The 23,989-nt window shown below is 42.0% G+C and overlaps 1 protein-coding gene across 6 annotated transcripts in view; it reads left to right on the top strand.

Moving 5' to 3' along the window:
* Positions 1-23,989, top strand: part of ABLIM1 (actin binding LIM protein 1) — a 190,758-nt gene that overhangs the window by 117,201 nt on the left and 49,568 nt on the right. For all 6 annotated transcript variants that reach the window (XM_071446245.1, XM_071446240.1, XM_071446242.1 and 3 more), the window contains exons 5-7: positions 1,152-1,278; positions 2,435-2,528; positions 22,123-22,210. In XM_071446245.1, coding sequence (XP_071302346.1) covers positions 1,152-1,278; positions 2,435-2,528; positions 22,123-22,210 — 309 coding nt within the window. The remainder of the gene's footprint in view (positions 1-1,151; positions 1,279-2,434; positions 2,529-22,122; positions 22,211-23,989) is intronic.

The following is a 23,989-nucleotide window of genomic DNA, read 5'->3' as shown; positions in this document are numbered from 1 at the left end:
GTGCCAGGGCTGTCCCTGCAGGAGGGTGTGTGCCAGGGCTGTCTCTGCAGGCAGGTGTGTGCCAGGGCTGTCCCTGCAGGCAGGTGTGTGCCAGGGCTGTCCCTGCAGGCAGGTGTGTGCCAGGGCTGTCTCTGCAGGCAGGTGTGTGCCAGGGCTGTGCCTGCAGGAGGGTGTGTGCCAGGGCTGTCCCTGCAGGCAGGTGTGTGCCAGGGCTGTGCCTGCAGGCAGGTGTGTGCCAGGGCTGTCCCTGCAGGAGGGTGTGTGCCAGGGCTGTCCAGGCAGGTGTGTGCCAGGGCTGTCCCTGCAGGCAGGTGTGTGCCAGGGCTGTCCCTGCGGGCAGGTGTGTGCCAGGGTGTGTGCCAGGGCTGTCCCTGCGGGCAGGTGTGTGCCAGGGCTGTCCCTGCAGGCAGGTGTGTGCCAGGGCTGTGCCTGCAGGCAGGTGTGTGCCAGGGCTGTCCAGGCAGGTGTGTGCCAGGGCTGTGCCTGCAGGCAGGTGTGTGCCAGGGCTGTCCCTGCAGGAGGGTGTGTGCCAGGGCTGTGCCTGCAGGTGTGTGCCAGGGCTGTCCCTGCAGGAGGGTGTGTGCCAGGGCTGTGCCTGCAGGCAGGTGTGTGCCAGGGCTGTCCCTGCAGGAGGGTGTGTGCCAGGGCTGTCCAGGCAGGTGTGTGCCAGGGCTGGCCCTGCAGGAGGGTGTGTGCCAGGGCTGTGCCTGCAGGTGTGTGCCAGGGCTGTCCTTCAGCAAGGTGCGCCACTGTCCCTGCTCCCTGTGCCACACGCGGGGCTCTGCTGCCACCCAACGGGGACAGGAACGGTGCTGGCCCTGCTGTAGAAGACAGGAACTTTCTGAGTGAGGACTTTTTGGTAGCTTGTTCCTGACAGAATCTGGAGTTTGTACAGAGCTTTCCAGGTGGTCTTTGAGTCACAAACAGCATGAAAAACAGAATTACTTTCCCTCTTCTACTGAGAAGGTCTGTAAGGAGAAAGACTGAGTCTTTGTGCAGGACCTGGGGAGGGTTTAAGGAAAGGAAGATGTGCCTTTGCACTGCTGTGCAGTTCATCCCTTTGGCTACCAAATGCTGTGACAGGCAGGCAGTTAATTAAGGTTACTGAACCAAGCAGCTGACAACAAATGCCTCTGTTTGCTTGTTTGCAGATTGTGCTGGCTGTGGAAGAGACATCAAAAATGGACAAGCATTGCTAGCCCTGGACAAGCAGTGGCACCTGGGGTGCTTTAAGTGCAAGGCCTGTGGGAAGGTCCTGACTGGGGAATACATCAGCAAGTGAGTAACCTCTGTCTGCTTCTCTGCTGAACTCCTGGCACACTTTTAGCTTCTAGCAGAGAAAGCCTTGCAGCAAAATTCACATCTGGAAGTTCTGCTTTGACCACCTTTGCATAGACACCAAAGTGTTTGTTCCCAGAGAGAGCTGAGCTGGGAAAGTGAACTGCAAAGTGCAACTGAAAGCTCAGTTTAATGATGCCAGTTTATATTTAATACCAGTCTGAAACAGGTATCATTCCACATTCCCAGAGAGAATTAGATGGATTGTTGCACGTGTTTTCTGTAGTAACCAGATAAAGCATTGTGTCATTTTGCTTCCCAACATGTGATTTTGAGGAAGAAAAAATACTAATTTGTCCATTTCTTACCTTTTCTACATAATACAATAAATGTGATGATGTGATTGACCTGACATTGTAGTTCTCATCTCCATATAAGAAACCAATGAAGAGGGTTTTGAGTTGAAGAAGGTGTAGAGGAAGAGAATAGGGAAATGATAAAAAGAGCAGAAATGAAGATACAGATTATTTTTCCCCCTTCAAGCATATAGCAAAGAGAAAAAATAATGAAACAATGTACATTTCACAAACCTGTTATTTGGGTGTATATTTTATTTATAAGTAATTTCTGTAATTTCTCAAAAACAATCTGGTGACTGAGAAATGCTCTTAGGCATTTCTAGTGTTTCCACTTTTACTGTATGTTCCTTGTTCACACAAAATACCACATTACCTTACACTTAAAAGTAACTGCTTATGGCCTTGCAGCCTACCAAAGGCTGGTTTTTTTTTCTGAAGTGAACAAAAACTGTCTGCTTGTGCTAGACTGTGATTTCCTCTCAACCCCAGAGGCAGCTACACGGATTCCCTGGAGCTGCACCACTGTAGGTGTAGAGAGTCTGCTCTGAAGAAGGAGGATTACTTCAGTAGTTTGTCCTGGATGCCTTCTCTGGATGGGAATTTAAGGAATAATTCTAAGAGGCATTAGTGAGAATGTTATTTTTGTTTCTTGTGCTACAAAGTGTTTCCCTTGAACTCTCCCCATTTACCTGGGTCTGTGTATAGGAGTTCCAAGCTGAAGACAAATGAAGAGAGTAAGTCATGCTGTAACCTGTTTAATAAGAATTGGTTTGTAATTTGTGAATTTTCTTTTTCAGAGATGGTGCTCCTTACTGTGAAAAGGACTACCAAGTTCTTTTTGGAGTCAAGTGTGAAGCATGTCACCAGTTCATTACTGGGAAAGTCCTAGAGGTAGGTGTTCTGTGAACTAGAGTTTATGAAGAATTGAGCCACCCATTATGTCCTCACCAAACTGCAGAGAATACAAAAATTCTCATAGAAAGGCTTCCTGCTGATTCTAGAACAAAGTTGCTGATTTTCAGAATTCTTTTCAGTGCTTTAGTTTTGCAGTCATCTGGAAAAGTGTGTGATATAGAATTAATTGCATTAGTTTCTATGGATCTGTGGTTTCTGTTTTTCTCTCTTCATAGTGATCTGCAAAGCACATTGCACTGCTTATTCTGTCAGATTTAATATATTTACAGAAATAATTTAAGTACTGGAATCGCTTTAGGCAACTATAAGTTTGTCAGAACTTACCACATGAGATTTACACACGATCTGAATGATGCTGAGAAGGTGAGAGGGAGAAATGTGCTGGAGAGGTAAATTATGTGTTCAGAAATGAGAAGGCAGAAACCATCTGAATAATCTCCTTTGCTGACTCTTATTTGGAGTCCTCAAGGTTCTCACTGAAACCAGTCAAGTCTTTTTAGAGATGTCAGCACCACCCTCCATTTGTCATGGCTCTGGCAAGTCCCCTTTGAGCTGGAATCCTTGAACTATGCTTGGATTCCTCTGTGCCATCACTGAATTGTTTAAGGGGCCAAAACACAGAGGATCTTCCTTGTCATTGAGATTTGAGAAACAAAACTTAACTCTTGTCCCTGTAGGAAACTGCTCAGTGGAAAGAACCTAAGCCTTGGGCTCAGATCAGGAGCTGGAGTGTATGTTTTTGAGCAAATAACTGAAAATATACCTGAAAATGTCACAAAAATAAAAGCAGCTGGAAGTTGCAAGTGACAAGTTGCAGGTGCCCTTCTTTGTGTCCCATCCATTACACATGTAAGACTGTTGTAAGAAGTTTCAGGCTTGACATAAGATGGTATTGTGGTTTAGTTGTGGAGGTTTCTGTGGCTCAGCATCCAGAATATGAACCATGAGGGACTCAGAGCTCCTGTGGACACCCTGAGCATTTGGAAGGATGCACAGTTCTTTCATTAGCCACACTCTCAGCCTGCCTGCTTTGAAATGTGTGTCTGATTCCTTTGGAGACCTGCACAGATAATTACTGAGAGCAGCCTGGCTTTTCCCTTGAGTAGGAAGGCTTGTCTCTGGCTTTCTTCTTCTGGCCTGCCACCATCTGCTTATCTATTCCTGTCTACTGATGAGTTTTTGAAATTTACTATTGTGCATTGGAGACACTGCAGTTGCAATGCTGTGCAGGAGGCTCTGCAGGAGAGAAGTAATTGGATTTGTGAGATTGGAAAACATAAAATAATTCTAAAATTGTTTTAGGTGTACATGACAGTTGCTGTCACCTATAAGCAATGCAACCTATTCAGATGAAAATGACAAAAGAGAGGGTTATTGGAGTCTGTGGAGGGCTGGGAAGAAATAAACTGTTTCTGTATGGAGCGTTTTGTGAAGTAGCTGTGACTATAGCAAGGTTGTACTCATGTTACTCTTCCTAGCATCAGTGAGGAAGAAACCTAACTGTTTAAGGGATCATGAGCTGTATCCCATCAGAACTGCATAAACTGAGACTGAGGAAAGATTAGTTCAATTCACCTGGAACTTGGCTGTCCATCATAATTTAGGCTAACATTCATTCATAATTTAAGCTAACATAACATTCATAACATTCATAATTTAAGCTAACATTCTGTATCCCAGAACCTGGGTGCTCATTTTGGCCCCAAGGTGAGTTTCTCACTTCATAGTTCTTATTCTTCTATGGCTATTTATTGTCAGAAGATGAGACAGCATTTGCTGCAGAAAGGGAGCATGTCCAAACTTTTGCTAGAGTGTCCCTCTTCTCAGAGTCAAAATCTAATAGAAAGGATAAAGTTTTTTCTATTTAACCTGGCCCTTGCAGCATCAGACTTTTCTGATGAACTAGAAACAGACCTTTTGAATGATACTGTCAGTAATGGAAACATCAAGCATGCTAAGTTCTGGTTCAGTCTAGAAATTTTACTTGAATATTTGCGGCTCTCACTGGTTATCAGAGACACAACCCAAAATACTGCAGCAGAGGGCAGCAGTGGTTCTTAGCACATAACTGAGACCAAACTCCTTGATGGCCTGTAGAACTTTTGCTGCTCTGATTGTTGTCTGTAAGGTGTAGGCTGGCCAAGTCATTAGAAATTTTCACCAAAAAAATCAACATTGTGTAGGCAGGGAGGCCATTCAGACACTGGCTTTGCTGAATTGCCATGTGTATTAGCAGCTTGGATAATCCATGATTAAAGTTCTCCAAGTATCATCTGGGAATGCACATTCAGGACAGATATTCAGACACTCTGTGTCTTTTTAAGTTTGGAAGATGCGGGTGAGCAGCTACTGTTGAACAATCAGAGCAGTTATCACAACTGTGGGCTTGCTTGGTGGCTCCTCCCCGTCAGACACGCACGGTTCCAAAGGGGCAGCACTAAATACTGCCTCGAAATATGGCTCAAGGAACTCGTAAGTCAAAAGCTAGCATGGGAAAATCATGTGTCAGCAACGTGTGTGTGTCCCCTTGGGCAGGAGAGGTCATGTAAAGGATGGGGTCAGGGCATGACACAAATCCTCTGCTAATGATGGAGATGAGATCGGAAGCAGCCACGGGAGATAATTCACAGCACAGGAAGCCACAGCTCACAGAGGGCTGCAGGCCTGTTTGAGGCAGGACAATTAACAATCTCCTTATCCTGTACTTGAAATCACCCACAACCTTTCAGTTCACTTGAAGTTTTAATTTAGATGAAGCTTGAGATTCTCAGAGGAGGATTACTGTCTTCTCTCTTTGTTTTCTTTGGGAAATGTGGGTGTTTTTGATGATTTATATCATATGGGTTGTCTCTTGTTCTGCTGTTTCCCCCTTGAGAAGGAAACCATAATTTTGGTGTGAAGTAGCACCCTTACAGGAATTGTCTAGGTAGAGGTTATGTCTGCCCAGCCCAAATTATGCCTACTAACATGCAGTCAGAAAAAAACCCCAAAACACTTCATATTTTGCAATTGTTAATAAAAATGATTGTAGCAAATGTCCTGTAGTAAACATAGTGATCAGTGTATTTCATTTGTCAATAAAAGAATTCATTATGTCAGAAGCAGAATCTGCTGTCTCATCATCTTCATCCAAAGAAATTATTAGAAGTGGTTGAAGGGAATTATATGGTACATTCTGCACAAAAACTTCCCTCTAATGGATCAGAAATTATTAGCAGCAAGCCCTTTTGGTGCTGCTTTATTTTCTGCTTATTACATCCAGGGCAGTCCTGTAGAAATACTGAAGGGAGATGAAAGCATGAAAGTTAGGTTTGGGTTCACAGAGGCTGGTGCTGTCTATTTTACCTGTAAAAACCTATTTCACTTATTTATTTATTTTGAGGAGTTGAGATTCTTAGCAGCATTTCAGACTTGCAACTCCTCCTTGTTTTGTCCCTCAGTATGGCTTTAGCACCTCTGAGAAAGTCAGATTTTTCAGTCTCCTGCAGTGAACAGCCAGCAAGACAGACAGCCACTCCTTCATCTCAGCAGCAGCTCTGCTGTGCCCCTCAACAGCACCCATCAGAAAAGCCAAGGTTTGGGCTCAGACTGAGATTCAAGGCCAGGCTCCCTCCAGCCACTCTGTAGAGATGATCCCATTACTCAGTTAGGAAATGCATTAGGAGAAAGACAGGACTTATTTTGCTAATATCCTCAAATCATGGAAGAATGCTCGTTTTTTCTAGGTCATAGGTGTAACAATTTTCAGTAGCCATGGAAATATGCAGGAAAAATACCATGTGCATTTAAGTCAGCTCAGATATTTGTGATGTATTATTTGGCACATTGCTTTCTGTGCCAAATACTCACAGATGATAGATGAGTGCATGCCAACACAATAAATGGGGTAAATGTCCAATATGAAATAGATATTGCAACTTTCTTGAGCATAATGAATACTTTAATGCTTCAGTGTTTCAGGAAATGTTGTCAAGGCAACAGAGATCAGTGCTCTTCCTTGGATTCCTCTAGCAGAAAGGAATCTTTAGTTATGAAAAATTACTCTTTTCCCATTAACTCTGGTAAAAACCATTTTTGCAGGCAGTAACAGCATAGGGAGAGTGAGGAGTTCTGCACAGACTTCCCACTGAGCAATGGTTTTCAGAGCTTCAGGGTTTGCCTCTTGAAAGATGCCTGTCTAATCCTAAACCTGAAAATTTCTGTGCAACTCCACAAATCTGAGTAAACTTGACCATGTATTTAGCCACTTGAAAGATGTCAACCTAAATGATTTTTGTCTAATGTGTTTTTCATACACAGCATAACTGCTACTTCAGGGCTTAATTCAAAATATTAAATGTTAAATCATTGAGAAGCTTCCAGCTGACCTCAGAGAATGGTGGATCATCCATGTATTCCATCTTTGCTTATCTAAAATGTCTTGCAACACTTGTGAGCAGTATTCTCTTAGCTCTGCAAAAGAAGAGATGGGGGCAGAAAAAGGTGAATATTTTGCATGAAATTGTATGAAAAGACCGAGGATAAGACTGAGTTTTTGCAATTTTCACCTTTTCCAGCTGTAACTGATACGAGCAGGATTTGATCTCATGATCTAGAGATGTACATATCTGCTCTCAAGTGCCTTAACCATCTTGCTACTCCACACATTTATTTTTATAATGCTTTTTGCTTAATATTAATTGGCAAAAAAAAAAAAAAAAAAAAAAAAAAAAGCTATTGTGTGATTTCTCCTGGCTGTGCATAGCTCTAGTTCCTGCTCCAGGGGCTGCTGCCTGCCCTGGGTTTGCTTCCTGTGCACTGTTGAATCTTGCACCCCACCTTGTAAGCAGTGGCACTGTGCCATTTTCACAGATGGACCTGAAAAGAGTCCAGGCCACCAGAAGGTTCCCTTGATTTCGGACTGCAAGGTCAGATCAAGTTCTAAATATGTTTGTGATACTGTAATTTATGCTGAGCTGCTGCTGATTTTAAAGAGGAGTAGTCATTTAAGATGTGGTACTTAACATGAATAAAGTTTAGTACTTGTAAATACTGTTACTTAAATTGCCAGAATTTTAAGATGTCTCATCTATGCTGTAACTAATTCTGAAAGGTGTCAATTCTGATACACCTGACTTCTGAAGTTGGAAGGAAATAATAATTATGCAAGGGGAAAACCAAACAAACTTTGAAAGCTGCTACATTTGTCTAAGAAAATTGTATCTGTATTTAAGAGGCAAAGAATGTGACCCAGAAGAGCCTGTAAGTTTCTTCAGAGGTTGTTTTCAGAGCTAGATTTAGAAACCTGTGCTGTGAGGGATTCATAGAAGTTTCCACTGAATCTTTAGACGTGAATGAGTCTGTTCTAAATGCTAAATAAATAAACAAATAAATACAGTCACAGAACAACCTTGCTGGTTCCCATACAAACTGTAAATGGCATTTGAACAATGCCTGTCTATGCTGTTGAAGTGTTGCCTCCTGCAAACACTCACCCATGTCAGCAGCTCTGCTCATGTGAGTTTTAGCATTCAGATGCTTCAGCTGATTGACTTTCAGAGACACTCAGCAGAGTGCATGTTTAAGTCATCTATTCTGGGGAGACTTGGGCTCATAGCTCATGTGAAAACATCACCCTTCTCTGCAGAGATCCATGGACAAAGTTTGTCAGGTACTTCAGTACAGTCTTGTGTTCTTAAAACACTTTCTAGATTGAGGAGCCATGTAGAGAATCTCATAAACTGGGATTTATTTCAATTCTATTCTGAAATGTTAAATGAAAAAGTAGCATATGTTCTTCTGCCAAATAAAGTATTTAGCAAGGCTGTTTTCATAACAATAATGCATAACAACAATTTGTGGAGTTACACAGAAATAACAAATAAAAGGTAAACAAGTATCATAAAATATTTAATTTACTGGATTTTAATGATGCAACCTGTACTGATAATACAGGTTGATGTGAAGTAAAAGTTCAAACACTTTTATAAATGAAGTAATTGATGAACCAAACAGAGACTGATGTGCCATTTTGGATGGATCCAAACAGGTTTGGTGGTGTATTAAAGCTGTGGAAAAATAATATATCTGAAGAATATACTACCATTCTGCTTTTATAGCATTAGATATCTTCTGCTTTAGGTGTCTTACAGGCTTGGGAGAGTCTTTGCTCTCAAGCAGTCACTGCTGTCATCTACAGACACCAAAATAATCCAGGGGAAAAGGCCACAGAGTGTATGAGAGGCAACAGCAGAGTTCAGTGTGTGATTTGTTAGTTCTGTGATTTGCTTTGTTTGTGTTTAATTTTACTGCCTTTAGAATAAAGGAGAAAATGTGAGCGTTGCTTGAACATCCCAGGTAAATGCTGGCAAAAGCAGAAGCACATGCTGTGCTCATTTGCTCTCTTAGTCAGGTGTGTACAGCAGAGCACAGGATCTTTTTGATTGTGGAAAATACCTGGGAGAGATCAGACAGGGTCAGATTGAAAACTCATCCAGTGTTCCTGGAGTGTGCCTGCAGCATGGTCTCGCTCCAAAATGTGCAAACAGGACCAAGGCATACAGGTGCCAGTGGGAAGTGGCCCCAGCACTCGGGCTGCATCAGTCTGAATGGGGCTGGAACACAATCTCAGTGAAACTCCGTGTTTGTAACAGAATTAGAACAACACCCAGGAGGCTGCATAAATTCTGTAAAAATTCTTCTGAAGCTGTGGAAGTAATATTTAATAACTTCCAGAGGAGGAGAGCGCTGAGTTCATGGTCAGCAAATGCCTCTCCCCAAGGGAAAAATGTGAATTGTGTGGCCACCAAACAGTGACACACAGGAGTGGTGAGGAAGGGTCCTGCCCCTGCCTGGCCTGCTGTCCTTTTCCTTTTCCTTTTCCTTTTCCTTTTCCTTTTCCTTTTCCTTTTCCTTTTTTCCCTTTCCCTTTTCCTTTTTTTCCTTTTCCTTTTCCACCAGGGTGGGATGGCCGAGCTGCAGCCCGGTGGGTTTGATGTGCAGGGATGTGATGTGCTGGCTTTGGTGGGTGTGTGCAGCAGCAGCAGGAGGAGGAGGAGGAGGAGGAGGAGGAGGAGGAGTGCAGCTCCGGGCTGGGTGCAGCTCCAGGCTCAGCAGAACCAGGCACTGCTCTGCTCCTGCCTGAGCCCCAGCAGAGTGAGGAGGGAATGGAGCTGGACTGAAAAGCCTCTCTGAGAAGGTAAACAAAGCCCAGGCTGTGAGAGCAGAGCTGAGCCGGGAAGGGCCATGGCCGTGCTGGGGGCAGCTTTGGGATGGGGCTGCAGGGTTTGCCGGGGGGATCAGAATGGGTGCTTGCACTTTTGTCCCTGTGCAGCAGAAGGAATTTTGTTTTAAAGGTTTAGATAAGGAGAGGGCAGCTACACGTGTTTTACAGGAAGAGAGGAGAATGGCACAGAGCTTGAGCTGTTTCTGACTGCAGCTGATAGCTGTGTATGGAACAATGCCATTCTCTACCTTAAATAATTCTTGATAGAGTTTCTTGGCTCTTTCAATCGCTTAGGAGATTTTTTTTTGCATAGAAATAAGATTAGCATTTGTTTCTAGTTTCCCTGTGTTTTTGCTGAGAAATGTGTTTTATCAGTTAATGTGGAGCACTGATTTATTTTTTCTTAATGTGGAATTTGTTTGGATAAAAGCAGGGAAATGAAAAATGTAATAGTAACTCAAAATATGGATAAATTATTCAAACAGGTTGCCTATGTAGCTGTGTAGCTACATAGATTTAACTTAATTTAGACTACCCTTCCCTGATGAAAAACAAATACTCTGCTGTAATACTGAGAACACCACACCAGGCACAAGATAAATAAATCTAGAATAAATATACCTGCAGAAAAATTATATAAATTACTTGATGTAAAAATCTTTCTAACAGGATTTTAGTGGTTCCCCCCCATCAAAAGATTGAATTTGGCAGGAGGGGTATCTGTAGTTGGGAAGGACTTGATTTAGAAGTATCTGAAGTTGACAGAGCCCTAACAGAAGTTCAGTTGCCATGGCAGCATAATCACAAGGCATTAACTTCCCAGCAGTGGTTTGGAAACCATCCTTCAGTCAATTTGAACATCAATAGGAAGGGGAGGATTGTTAAGAGGATGTAAAGATGGTGAATAATAAGAGCAGGTTGTAACAAGTAATTTGAAAAAATAACCAATTAAAGCTTCCTTATTGCCACAAAGGGATTTGTGAAATCTCTCAGGTGCTTATAAAATTATGGCTTATCTTTATAAATTGTTTTTGTGAGTACAGTGTTGCTGATTAGGATCTATATATCCTGGCAAAGCATCTTTAGCATCTACCTTGTTGGTTTAGTTAAATATTCTCTGGTGTGTTTCTTGTACTAAATATTACTAAAAAACTTCAGCAGACTGATCACAATTCTTTAAAATTACATTTCAGTAGAGGCATTTATATGAGCACAAAGTTTCTTGCCACCACCAACAGCCTTTGTGACAAATAGCCACTGCTGCTATTCCAGTAACATGGAACAGACAAAATAAGTAGCTTTTTCATATCTAACACATTCTGCTTTTAGCAGAAGATCACCTTACCTGGCTGAGTGTATTATTTGTGTTAGCTAACTGTATTAAGGGTTCAGTTGCTTGATTGCACTGCAGAACACACCTTGTTTTTTGGGAGCAGACCCCTTTAGGGAAAACATAATGTTTTTCTTTTGTGGCCCCCATTGCTTCTTCTGCCCATCTTTTAAACCTTTGCATTGTGCTGGTCCTACCTGCCAAAATCACCCATAAGAGATATAAAACTAATCATGATCCCTGCACAAAGTGTTCAGACTGAAGCAGAGGTTCCTGCAGTGTCCCAGCCCCACTGGCAGCTGGGATGTGGTGCAGGGCAATGTGGCTGTGCCCTCTGCAGCAATGTGAAATTCCTAAAGTCACTTTTTTGTTTCTCCTGGACTGAGATCACAATCAAAAATGGATTAAGTGGTGAAATATTTTTTGCAGGATTCTGATGTTTCATATATAATTCCTGATTTAAGCCTTCCTATCAGTGAGAAGTTTACAACTGACTTCTAGAAGACTGGGGTAGAACTTATACCTATCTCCCATAAAAAATAATTGTTGGGAAGAATGCAGCAATAACGTGTTTGAAATCTGAGAAGTGGAGAAGAGCCTGTTGGGGCAAGTCTGTAGCTGTCACCTGTAGCTGGTAGGAGGCTCCATCCTGGTACTGTGCTCAGCACTCACTTCATGAGGACTCAGCCACCCCTCTCTCCTGTCTGCTTTGTCAGGGTGTTCTCCCCAAGGGGAAAAAAACAGTTAAGGAAAAACAAATACTAACCCAAAAGATATGTTTGGAATCTCTCAGGACTTTGAAGTCCACAGCTTTAAACACCTGTTTTTTATTGAGCAGGTGGTTTTACAGATGAAGAAATGGGAATATTTTATGGGTGATCAAATGTTTGAAATGACCACCTGAAGTACAAGATAGGTAGATGTTAATTATATGCTTATGCTACATTAGAAGATCATACAGGTTTAAAAGCTCTTTGGATAGATATCTGGGATGTGTGACTTTTATAAAAAGCCTTTTTCTTTTTAAGAGGGAAAATAGCACACATTAAGAGATGCATCGTTTCAACACCAGCAGTGCAGATACCCTGGCATTTAAACTGTCTGTAAAACTGGTTTGGGATTTTTTGTCGTCTGCAGAGATCAAGGAAATAACTCTTATAAATCCTTTAAGTATAAGTTAAAATATTAAGAAATTGACTTTTACATGTAGGATTTGGAGAGAGAGATTTGTTATGCATAAAGATGGATTTGCTGTTGCTTAGAGTTCTGTAAAGCAGTTGCATCTTGGTTGGAAACTTTTTTCCTAGGAGTGAAGAGAGAGAAAACTGAGTCAGTAAGAAACTTTAAGCAGATTTATCTCACCATCATGCTTGAACTACTGCTGTTGAGGCAAAATCATGGAGATGCTGTAGTCAATGGAAAATCAAATGGCAGCAAATGTTGTTAGATATCCCTTTCTGCTTTATGTCCATCAGCTTTTTCCTGTTCATCACTACAGTAATATGTGGGAATAGTTTTTCTGTGGTAAATAGAAATCTTGATTTTTAAGTGAAGCTGAAGTAAACAAGATAGGGAATAAATTCCCTACTGTGTCTTGGCTCCAACATGCATACTCTGGATATTCCTGCCAGCAAGGATTCAAAAATGTACTTGTATAGTTTTGCAGCTGTAATTGGAAATCATGTATATCAGCAATTAGAAGACTGACAAATAGAAAAAAAGAGGACTTGTGCCAAAAAGAAAAGGCTCTGCTTGTAGCACAGTACATGTTGGTGGTCTGACATTTATTCAAAGTTATCCTTTTTGAAAAAGAGTCAACTATTTCTCTGCATTAACTATCCACTGGTTACCCTGATGTCCTTTCTTATTTCCATGTTAAATTTAGTGTAACATTGTCACTTTGGCCAGAATTACAAAACAAGGATTCCTGAGAAATGTCTGGATGTAGTCAAATACAGGCTCATAACTGATATGAATGATTGTGGAGTGTCTGAGAAGAAAAATATTAGAAGTAAATTTGTCCTTTCCCTAGGTTGTCATCTGCTGTTTGTTGTACCTCTTGCTGTAAAAGGTAGTAGATAGCATTGCAGTTAATCAAGGATAAAACCCCATTCTTTAGACTTTTTAAAGCATTATCAGATCAGACTGGTTGCAATAGGATCAGTTTCCTACAAGAGCAGGCTCTAGTCACTAACAGAAAAAAATATTCCCTGCTTAATTCCCACACAAGATGTTTCCCTGTCAGAACAGTCCATCAGTCTCTGTGGTACAAACTGCCATAAATTGCATGTTGCTTTGTTTCTTACAGGCTACTTTTGTTTTATATTCTCTGGTTGTTTTCTGTGGATGTACTGAGTCTGACCTCATGCATTACTCCCCTTCTTTGGCCCTTGCAACTCTTGTTTCTCTGTTGTTTTTGGGACACTCCCTGTGAAGTGAATGCAGATACCAGAGTGGAGCCCAGGCTCTGCTGAATCACATGCCAAAGCTTGCATGGTTCTGACAGACAGCTGGAAAGGCAATTCTGTGGGAGATGAACAAGAAAATTGGCTACAGGTACTTAGGTCTAGTGCTATCCCAGGCTGGTTTTCTGAGAATTTTTCTCTGCTTGGCTCTGCTGGAAGCATTAATTTTGGTCCTGGGTGAGTTGCTTAAACTCCCAAGCTCTCGCTTTCTTCACCAGTCAGAGGTGGTTTGAACTTGCCCATTGAACAGTTTAACATGAATGTTTCCTGGAGCTGTTCTCCCAGCCTTCCCCAGGGCACAGAGCCCTGCCACAGTGCTGAGCTCTCAGGGTCAGCAGCAATTTTGGGGCTGATGCAGCTCACCCAGCCCCAGAACTTCCCCTGGCCTTGCCCTGGACCTGTCTCAGTGAGCCACAGGTCAGATCAGCCAAAGCTGCCTTCTGGCTCCAAGGGATTTTGCTGTTTAGCCAAGACAGGTCTCAGTGAACTGATTTAACTATCTTGGAAATTTTTCCAGTGTGACCTGTGCTCCCTAGGAGCTGCCTGATACATTTGCAAAATCTTCACTCTCTGAAATGCCCATTGGAATGGATTTTAAGGTCAGAAGCACTGCTAAAGTCATCTTGCTTGACCTTCTCTTTTCAAAATCAGAGCCTTTCCCTAGAAACCAAATGGAAGCTTATCCTTTGAGAAATTACCCAGTTATGAAAACTGAAGAACAATTGCAAGGCCAAAAATTTTCCCTCATGCTGCTTAAATTACCTTTGCTTTTTAGAAACTTCACCTTGTTTTGAGGTTAAATTTGTCTAATTCCAGCTTTTTGATGCCACAGAGTTTTCAGTGGGATTGAAAAGCTCTTGCTCTTTCCTGCTATTCCATCCTTCCTCTGCTTTTCATCACCTGTCATTGTGACCTGGTGCCCTCTGAAGCCTTTATCTGAGTACTGATTTGACTCTGAGTCCTTCAGGACCACAGCTGAAGGCTCACCTTGTGCTGATGGTTCTGCACTGAACTCCCTTCTGCAAATCCACGTGGACACACCCACCAGTGCTATATAATTTTTTCTTTTTCCTTTATTCCCTTCTGCAAATCCACGTGGACACACCCACCAGTGCTATATAATTTTTCTGCTTTTTCTTTATATTCTTTGTGTGCATGTATAAATGATCAGAAGAGCAGGTCCTGTCAGGTACTCTGTGACAGCCTTTCCTGGGAGATTTTAATGATGTTCCCCTACTCCTCTGTCCCTTGCTGTTGCCCAAGCCATGGCTCAGTCTCACAGGGCCTTGCCTTCTCCATCTGCAGATATTTTCCATCAGTCTGTTAGAACACACTTGGTTGGTTTAGATGGCTTAAACAAGCCCTGCCTGTGAGTCACCAGCAGCTTTACCAGGGCAGGTTTTGTGCTCTTGCCTTGGCCAGTGGTACCTCATGCTGTGGGTTGAAGGAAGTGATCTCTGAGGTATCTGGCTCAGCAGAGCCTCCCCTGCTGTCAGGGCCATCTGTCTCAGCAATGCCTTGCTACATTTTCCTTAAGCCTCTTTGAGTTCAAATTATTCAGGTCTTGAATAATTTGTAAATCTTGGTTCATTAAAAACGTTAAAAAATATCTTGCTCAAGAAACAGTATCAAACAGGAAATTGGCATTGTCAAATTCAGACCCTAAAGATACACATCCTGAATACACCTGCCTTTTTTATGTCATTTTTCATCTACAGCTAACAAGGGAATTTTGCCTGATCTGTTTTTGTTTTTTTCACATCGTACTGTAATAAAGATTTTTAATGTCTTTAAACATAGTGTCCCTGGTTATTTCTTTGCTAAATTTATCTTTCCAACTAGTTATATTTAATTTAATTACTTAGTCATTGCCTTGTTTTTTCTCTTTAGTTAATATTATCTCAGTTCTTATGATTTGCACCCACAGCAGAACATCTTAAAATTGTTTGGTTTTCCTTTTATGGTTACTTTAAGATCTAGGAATATGTATGTTCCTTCCAAATGCCACATGCATGTATAATTATCTATACATATCTAACACTGCTCTCTATTTCTGTTTGTCCATGCATTCAATCAAATCATCTTTGGAGATGCATGCTAATTTTTGAAAATGCTAAAAAGATTTTATATTAGGATGAGGTCCAATATTTGTTACCTGCTGTCTGGTGCAAAACTTTCTGATTTATGAAACAATAATAAATAATAAATGTTGAGTTTTTTAAGATACAGAGGAGGTTTGTTACTAGCTTTCTAGCTAAATTTCAGCAGGTTGGAGTCAGCTGTATTTCTACTGGCTGAGGAAGTTCTTTTAAGTTCAAGCTGCTTTCATTTGGGAGCTATTGTTGCAGCACTGCAAATGCAGCTGCAGTGGATGTGACCTGCACAACATCAGGCTCTGTTATTTGAGGAAAAGGTTGAGGGACCAACAAGGAGTTGGGACTAAAAGGAGAAGCAGGGTGGTGTCTCCCTGCTCAGTTCCAAATTCCTGCTAACTCAGTGGCTCTGTCATCCCCTAATGGGAGAGAACTGGAGGAGGATTTGGGAAGCGGGAGATTCCCGGTGTTGTGGAAGGTTGGATATCGTGTGTATCCGGCCCCAAACCCATTCCCAGGGCTCCCTGCTGTCCCTTCACTTGTGCCACAGGGCTGGCACTCGGCACTGGACCAGGCCAGGGGCTCTGCTCTGCTCTCAGCAGCCTGGAGCAGAGGGGCTGGAATGGTTTCACACCGTGCTGCAGACACGGGACACTCGCTGCAGCTCAGCACTCCTGCACTGCACTCCTGCAGTCAGCACAGGGGGCTTCTGCCTGCTGGAGTCAGAATTACAGCCATTCCAGCATTAGGCTGTTTGGAAAGGCCTTGGCACTATAGTTACTGTAAAGTAGCTTTGCTGGTTAATTCTAATTACAAACTGGTTGACTCCACTATGGTGGAGTTACTGTAAAGTAACTCTGCTGGTTAATTCTAATTACAAATCCAATATGAATGTGGTTGGAAGCAGGTCCTTCAGTTTCTGAAGTATCTTTTCATGTCAAAAATCATGCTGGACAAAATGAATGCAAGATAAAGGAATATTTACTTATCTAATGCTTTGTGGAGCCTTAAGATTACAGAAGATATAGAAAGCCCACACCTGTACTTATAAACTGGAGCTGTTCCAGCATTGTTGAGAAATAGAGAAAAGATTTGTGTCAGATACCTGCTGCTGAGTAGTTCAGAAGTAAAAAATAATCTTTGCAATACATGGAGTTTAAAAGAAAATTAAATGGTAGGTGCTGGATTTTGCCTTCATATGCACCTAAAATAGAGGTAATGAAAGCAGAGAATTCACAGATTTGTATTATAGATACAAATTATTAGATACAAGTGAAACTTAACAAAATATAAAATACAGTGCATATATTTCTTCTGGATTGCTTCTGATTGACTACATATTCAGTTATGGGATTAGGTTTCTGGTGCATAAATCTGACATAAGATCCTAACAGAGATGATGCTGCACTCCTGGCAGTAGGCAGTAAAGCTGTGTTTGCAGCTGCTTTGCTCCTTTTACTGCTCACAAGGTTCTAGCCAGCCACTTTGGGCTCCTGTGGGTGCATTTCTTAGTTTAGTTGAATTTCCTTCTCTGTACTGACCTGCTGTTAACTGTGCAAGTAACATGAATTCTCAGCTTTGGTGCTGTGTGTAGCAATAGGTGGATTTGCCCTGTAAAGACAGAATGAGGAGCTCCATAAAGACCATAATTGACAGCTGAACATCTCACCTGTGTGTGCAGCTTGCTCAACTTTGGGTGTTGCAGGAAAGTGAGAACTCAAAGAAGAGCTGACAGTGCAATCATAAGTAACTTCTAGGATCTTTCTAAACCAAGTGCAGGTGGTGTTCAGCTGCCACGAGAGCTGTTTCTTCATGCCAGTAGAGCAGTTTCACAGCTGGGGATTTAGCCTGAGTGATTACTCACATCTCTGCTATAAGGAAACCTGTATTCCATGCAGTGAATAATTGCACTGCTGTCAGCAGCAGCTGATGGGTGTGACACTATTGTGTGTGGATAGAATTAACATTAATAAGTTACAAAGTTTAGTACGGTCCATCCATTAAGGAATGTACTAGCATGACATTGTCAGTCACTGTTGGAATGCTGGGAAGTATTTTTTGTATAAAATCAGCCACTGGGCATGAATTAACAGTGCAAGTGCTCATACCAGCAGGGCAGCTGGGGTTTTGTCTCCCCCAAGGCAGCCCAGCAATCAGTGGTGGGCTCAGAGGGTCTCCCATGTCTCTCCCATGCCTGTTGTCATTCAGATTTACAGTCACAGCCTCACGCTCCATTTCCCACTTTCCCCCAGTCCTGTCTGTCGCAGCTCCCCCAGCTTGGGAACTGCCAGTGTGAGCTCTGCTTCCTGCTGCTCCCTCCTCCTGCAGGTTGAACAGAGGCAGAGCCTCTGCTGAGAGCTGCTTCTATTGAGGTGTTGTGACAGGAGTGTAAAAAACAGCTTTAGAAGGTGCAAATGTTAAAGATGCATATTAGACAAGGACTAATTTAAAAAAAAAATTATTACACTTTCCTTCCATTGGGAATAATAAAGAAACTTATGGTAGATTCTGAAATCCTTTGGAAGCAAAGAAACTGCACTTTTTTTTTTTTCTGAGCATAGATATTTGTAGTGACTTGCTCAACAGATAAGAGCCTGGGAAAAATGAGTGGACAGTTTGGGTCAGGATGTTATTAGAAGCAAATTTTGGTCTTCATGGTGTTTATGCTATTCCAGCCACTCGTGAGATCACAGAAGCCTGCAGAGAAGGAAACAATGGAATTTGATGTTACACTGAACATCAAACAGGGTTGAAGGTTCTGTGACCTCTGCAAGTAATTAAAATAAAGCTTCACTGGAAAATGGTGGGCTACTGCCACAGTTCCTGTTTTACAATTCATGACACTCCTTAAGGGATTTAAAAGATGAGTCTGAATTATTCTTTGTGCTGCTGCAAAGTCCTTAGGAGAGTTAAGAAATCAAGTCATTCTCCTCAGAGCCATAGCAGGAATAGGTATTAGATAGGCTTGTCTCTCAAATGGGCCTATAAAAACTGTTCATAAAAACTAAAAAAAAAAAAGGAAAAGAGGGAAGTGCTTTTACTCTCAGACTCTCAGATACTCTTTCAACTACATAATAGTTTTGGTAGTATTTAAAGAGAAAAGTAAAGCTTTCTACGTGTTTAATAGTTCTCTGTCAGTGACTACTGAGTTATCTCTGAAAGGAGAGTGCAGCTGTGCAAATGTAACACAACAAATATGCACTTAATTGTGTCCTTTGGCCAGCAGAACATGTCTGTTGGTAATTAGTTCTTCCTCTAGCAGACCCACTGGCATGTGAGCTCTCCTAGTGTGATTCTTGTTATTGTTCTCTCTGGCTCTTGTTCACTGTTGTTCTGGAAGGAAGGACAGAGCTGAAGGCATGAGTAATAGGAAATCTTAAGCTCTCACGTTCACCAAAGAGGAAAACATTTATTTAATCAGCCTAGAGCTTTACAAGCACTCAGAGAATAAAAGTCAGTCTTGTGGGAAGTGGGGGCAGAGGGGTTGGACTCAGAAAATACAATCCTTGGCTTTTGAAGTGCTGTTAGCCCAGGGTTAATGCTCAGGGCAGGGCCTTTCTCAGCTGGATTTTTGGGACAGGTTGTGTCAGCTTCTCTGCAGGTGTATTTGCAGCTCCTGGGTTGGAATAATTCTTGCAATACCCACCACTGCCTTCCCTGACAGCTAGGAGTGACTGTACATTTTTGTCTTCAGGAGGTCCCCAAACAAGCAAAGTTTATCAAGTGAAAGTAAATGAGCACTGTGCTCGTTGGGGCATCAGCAGGGTGACAAGGTTGTACAGGAGCTCACAGAATGGTGTTCAACTGGTGCTTCAAGGACCTCCCAAGCCTTTAGTTTACCTTTTAGACTGGTAGAGATGTCTCAGCTGGGTGCACACAGTGTGTAAGCCAGTGCCTCTGTTCTGCCACCTCTATCACTCAGGACAGCTGAGAGAGCCTTTAACCCTCTCTCACCTTGACTGAAGAATGTTTGGGGCAAATGTGCACTTCATCACTGTTTCCATGTCCTGCCAGGAGGATTGAGGTGCAAACCTTTTCAAGCACAGCACAGCAGCACAAGATCCCAGAAAGCTGCACACTGAACACACTGAATGAGGGTTTAGTAGCCCTATTAGGGCAAAATCAGATGTCTAGAAAGTGTGAATATTTCATTGACTTGTAGATGCAAAAGTCTGTCCTAATACATTATAAATGACTGATTTTTAGCCTCCATTTCCCCAGATGATCACAGCAAGTCAGGCATAGCAAGATGAGTCCTGAATTAGTTGAGATTCAGAATGTTCTCCAGCAAATACCTGCTGTAGGAAGGATCCCACTCATGAGCTGTAGAAACATTACAGAGGCAGAAGACTCAAGAAACTCTTTTGGAAGTGTTTAACAACAAGTGCAGCTGCTCTGGTATGTCACTGCCCCAAAACCTCTCCAGTGCAGGGTGTGTTCTCACTTGGACTTGCAGGGTTGTGTTATCTGGGGCGTGGTGTTCATTCATCATCACTCACACCAGGGTAAAATTTAGCCAGTTGTTTCAGTCTCAGGGAAGTCCCGATAAACTCGAAATTGATCCCTCTGGATGTTGGGAAGAGGCAGGTGTACATGGTTTGAACTTTATTCCCTAGACAGTAGCTTATCAGAAGTTTTCCCAGGAAAACAAAACTTCAGAGAGGCCACAGGTCTACACACAATAATGTGATGAATTCTGGATTTCTTTATCTTAAAAATTCCAGTCTTGAATGAAACTAGTGGAAGACCTCAGAGGTTAAATAATTGCTAGGGAGAGTCAGAAATGAAGAAGGCAGCCAGTAATGAAAATGATAGAGAATAAGCATTAACTGTGTTTCCTCTCTCGGTTCAATATTAGCTTTGTTGCTGCAAGTCAAACATCATTTCTATGTTTTCTCCCTCATTAGCTTTTCTTCCTTGAGTAAGCAGATTTTGTAGTGACTTCTCATTTTCCCTTTTAGTAGAGACCCTGTTTTGCCTGATAGCTCTAAATCTGCTTTACTAAGAATACCTAAATCCCATTACTCTCTGGTGGATTTTGTCCCTGAAGTGCAAGAATCAACAGTAAATGCAGGCTCTGATTAAGAGAAGTGCAGACTTTTTGCAGCTGAACAGTGAAATGTATAACTAAACAGCACACTGAGTCCTCTTCTCTGGCCTTGTATTGTTGAAGTTCCTGGATGGGAGTTATTAAAATTGAATGGTGCAACTTTAGCTATAGAAGAGCTGGGTGGTAGAGGTGATTTTCTGGTAGCTGTCAGGTACTTTAATCCATGTACTTCATCATCTAATATATATATATATAAACCCTGTGTGATGAATGTCATATGTGAACCAAAAATATGTTGTTATTCTTCTCAATAGACAAAATGAAAGGTTGGGTTTAGTAATGTTAATGGTCTTAAGTACAATGAGGTAAGAGATGGTTTTGATGGCATTTTACAAGTCAGCTATGGAGTAAACAGTTATTTTGTGCAAATAGCATCTCAGTGGATGAGGAATATTTGTGAAAAAGGACCTGGGGTTAATTTGTTTGGAAAGCCAGATACAAATTCAAAGATTTTTAGAATTCTTTACTTGTCACTATGAAGGGTCATTTTCTAGCCTTAATATTTTTTCTATTTAAAAGCCTGGTGTGGACATTTTGTGCTTGGTTTATGATGTGAGGAAGCTAATGTATTGATTGCTTTGATCTCCTGAAGAGAAGAAATCTCATTAATATTTATGCCTTGATTTTTCCTGTCCTTATAGGCCTGAAATCTGATCAGCTTTGCCTATTAATGGTATCAATGCATTTAAGAGACTGAATGACTCAGTGGATTTGGATTTGGGTAACAGGATCTAGGGTATTTAGGACCTTTACAGCAGGAGTTCAAATTCACTCAGGCTCTCTGTGCTGGTGCAGCTTCTGAACTCGGGGATCTGGGAATTAAATTAATGGTCCCAGAAGTGGCTCTAGAAAGCTCTTTTTTTACTAATACCCATGGCAGCAGTGTAGGGAAGAAGGCCAGGGAATGAAATGGTTGAAAACTCATTAATTGGCCAAATGAGGAGGCAGCAGGTTCACACAAACGAACTGCAGTGCGACATTCACTGCCTTGGACTGTTAGATGATTTAAAAAGATGTTTGTCAAATCATGGAGAACAGGTACCTTATGATGCAGCTCCTAGCCAGGAGGACACAGATTAGTCTAATGGGAAGGTGAGGAGAGGAAGGGCTGTTCTGTGCTGCCTTTTCTCTTACAGACTTTTCCCCAAGCAGCCACTGCTGGCCTCTGCTGAGGACAGGGCAGACCTCAGGGCTGAAGCCACATTGCCCAGCTCACATTCTCAATGCTATTGTCACATCACGAGGGCAGGGTTGTAGCAAAACAGGTGAACTAGAAGAAAAAGGGCAATGGTCAGCCAGAAAATGATGAGTGCTCAGAGAGCAATGCAATGCATTTGTCCCTCATGTTCCCTTTTTGTTTTTGTTTAGGCAGGTGACAAGCATTATCATCCAAGCTGTGCACGATGCAGCAGATGCAACCAAATGTTCACAGAAGGAGAAGAAATGTATCTGCAAGGTAAGGATGTCTCCATTCCAAAAGAAGAAAATCGGACATTGTGATTTTTCTGTCACAGACCTCAGGAATTTATAAACAATCCCCATGTAGTCATCCTGTCCTCAATAGTGTTCTCATCTTTTTTCACTTGATACCCTCCTGCTCTATTAGGTGGCCATAACTGTGACTTTGCAGGGGCTCTGCACCCTTGCTGAGGCAGCCTGTGCTTGATAAAAAATGAAATTTATTAGGCTGCCTCTGAATTTGACATCTCATGGATAGTTTAACCCCAGAATGGTGTATGAGATACCAGACAAAGTGAAGGGATTTCCCCTGATTTCTGCTCATCAGTTTCTGTGCTATTCTGGACCACACTCCAAACTGTAAAAGGCAAGGGAAAATCTTCCAGAAGCTGCAGTGAATTTCCTTTGAACCATGCAGACCTCATTCCTCATGTACATTGACAGTCTCTTCTCCAGTTCTTAATTATATTTTCTTCCCTTCCTACTTCCCTTTTATCTGGTCACATCTCTCTTTTTATTCCCATGTACTTTATATTTTATATCTTCCTATAGCCACCTCTTTCTTGCCTGTTTATTTTCATCTCCCCTTTCTTGTTAAAAGTCTTGCACTCCCAGTTATTGCCAAGCTTGGTTTCTTCGTGATCATTTCACATAAAAAAGAATATTCTCTTTTCTTTGATTGAAAAGTATCCTTGATCTGAATCCCACCTGCTCTCTGAGAGGGTGGTGGTATACTCACTATTAAGTTATTTTTATTGCTTGATGTAGTATTGCTGTTGGTAGATGGATGTATAATATCTATTTATGTAAGCCAGAAATAAAAGTGAAAAAGGCAGATACCTGTTGGGATTTTATATATTGCACTTAGGTTAGAAAACTTGATGTACTTGAAAGGAATGTGGAAGAATAGTGAAAGAAATACAAAAGTGTTGTCACAGCCATTTCTTGAAATCCTGAGAAGTTCTTACTGGAGGAGTTCCAAAATAGGATAATATTGTTGAGGCATTCCTTTGAAGCTAACTTGTTTTATTTTGTAGTTTGTCCTTCCTTGCAGTCCCTCTCTCTCATCTCTCCCTGACCTCATACCTCAGTCATCTTATTCCAGCTGTGCCCAGAGCAGGATGTGAAATGGTGAAGCTGCTCTGCTTGGCAGGAGCAAGGAGAGGCTAGAAGAGGGCTGGGTGGGAGGTGCTGCTTTCTGATGGCAAACTGGAAAAACTAACTTGAAAGCAGCTCTTACAGCATCTGGCAAATCTTAGTTTCCTCACATGATGGTGTGGTAAAGTACAGGCAGAGTTCAAAATGAGCATCAGGTCATCCTTTGCTGTCATTAATTAATAACAAGCACCTCCATTAATTAATAACTGCCACTTGCACCAGTCTAGCAGAGATTGGGACTTCGGGTTAATTGAGCAGGCTTTGGTGCAAATTTCTGATCAAAATAAGACAGAAGGTATCACTTTTAGTTAAACTAGGCTGGAGTTTGTCCTGGACAAGTTCAGGTGGTAGGAAAGGGGAGAGGAGAGAAACCTGGCAGCAGCTTGATCTGCTGTTCTCTCCTTAGTGTACCTCTCTTTCTGTGGTTATGAATCAATGCTCCTGGTGCTCAGGGGAGGAGCACCTCAAAGTGCATTGCTTTATTGTTCACAGGATGTTTTCTGCTAAATACTGTAATTGCTGAGTGTGCTGCAGACTGTGCTGCCAAAGCTTTCCTTGCTGAATTCAGCCTGCTTGGAAGTGTGAGGACCTAAAAGCCTTTCCTGTGCAAAGCTCTCAG

The sequence above is a fragment of the Agelaius tricolor genome, unplaced genomic scaffold, assembly GCF_023055355.1.
Source record: "Agelaius tricolor isolate 1412-34295 unplaced genomic scaffold, bAgeTri1.0.p SCAF_22, whole genome shotgun sequence".
NCBI lineage: Eukaryota > Metazoa > Chordata > Aves > Passeriformes > Icteridae > Agelaius > Agelaius tricolor.
This window is presented reverse-complemented; position numbering and strand designations above follow the sequence as displayed.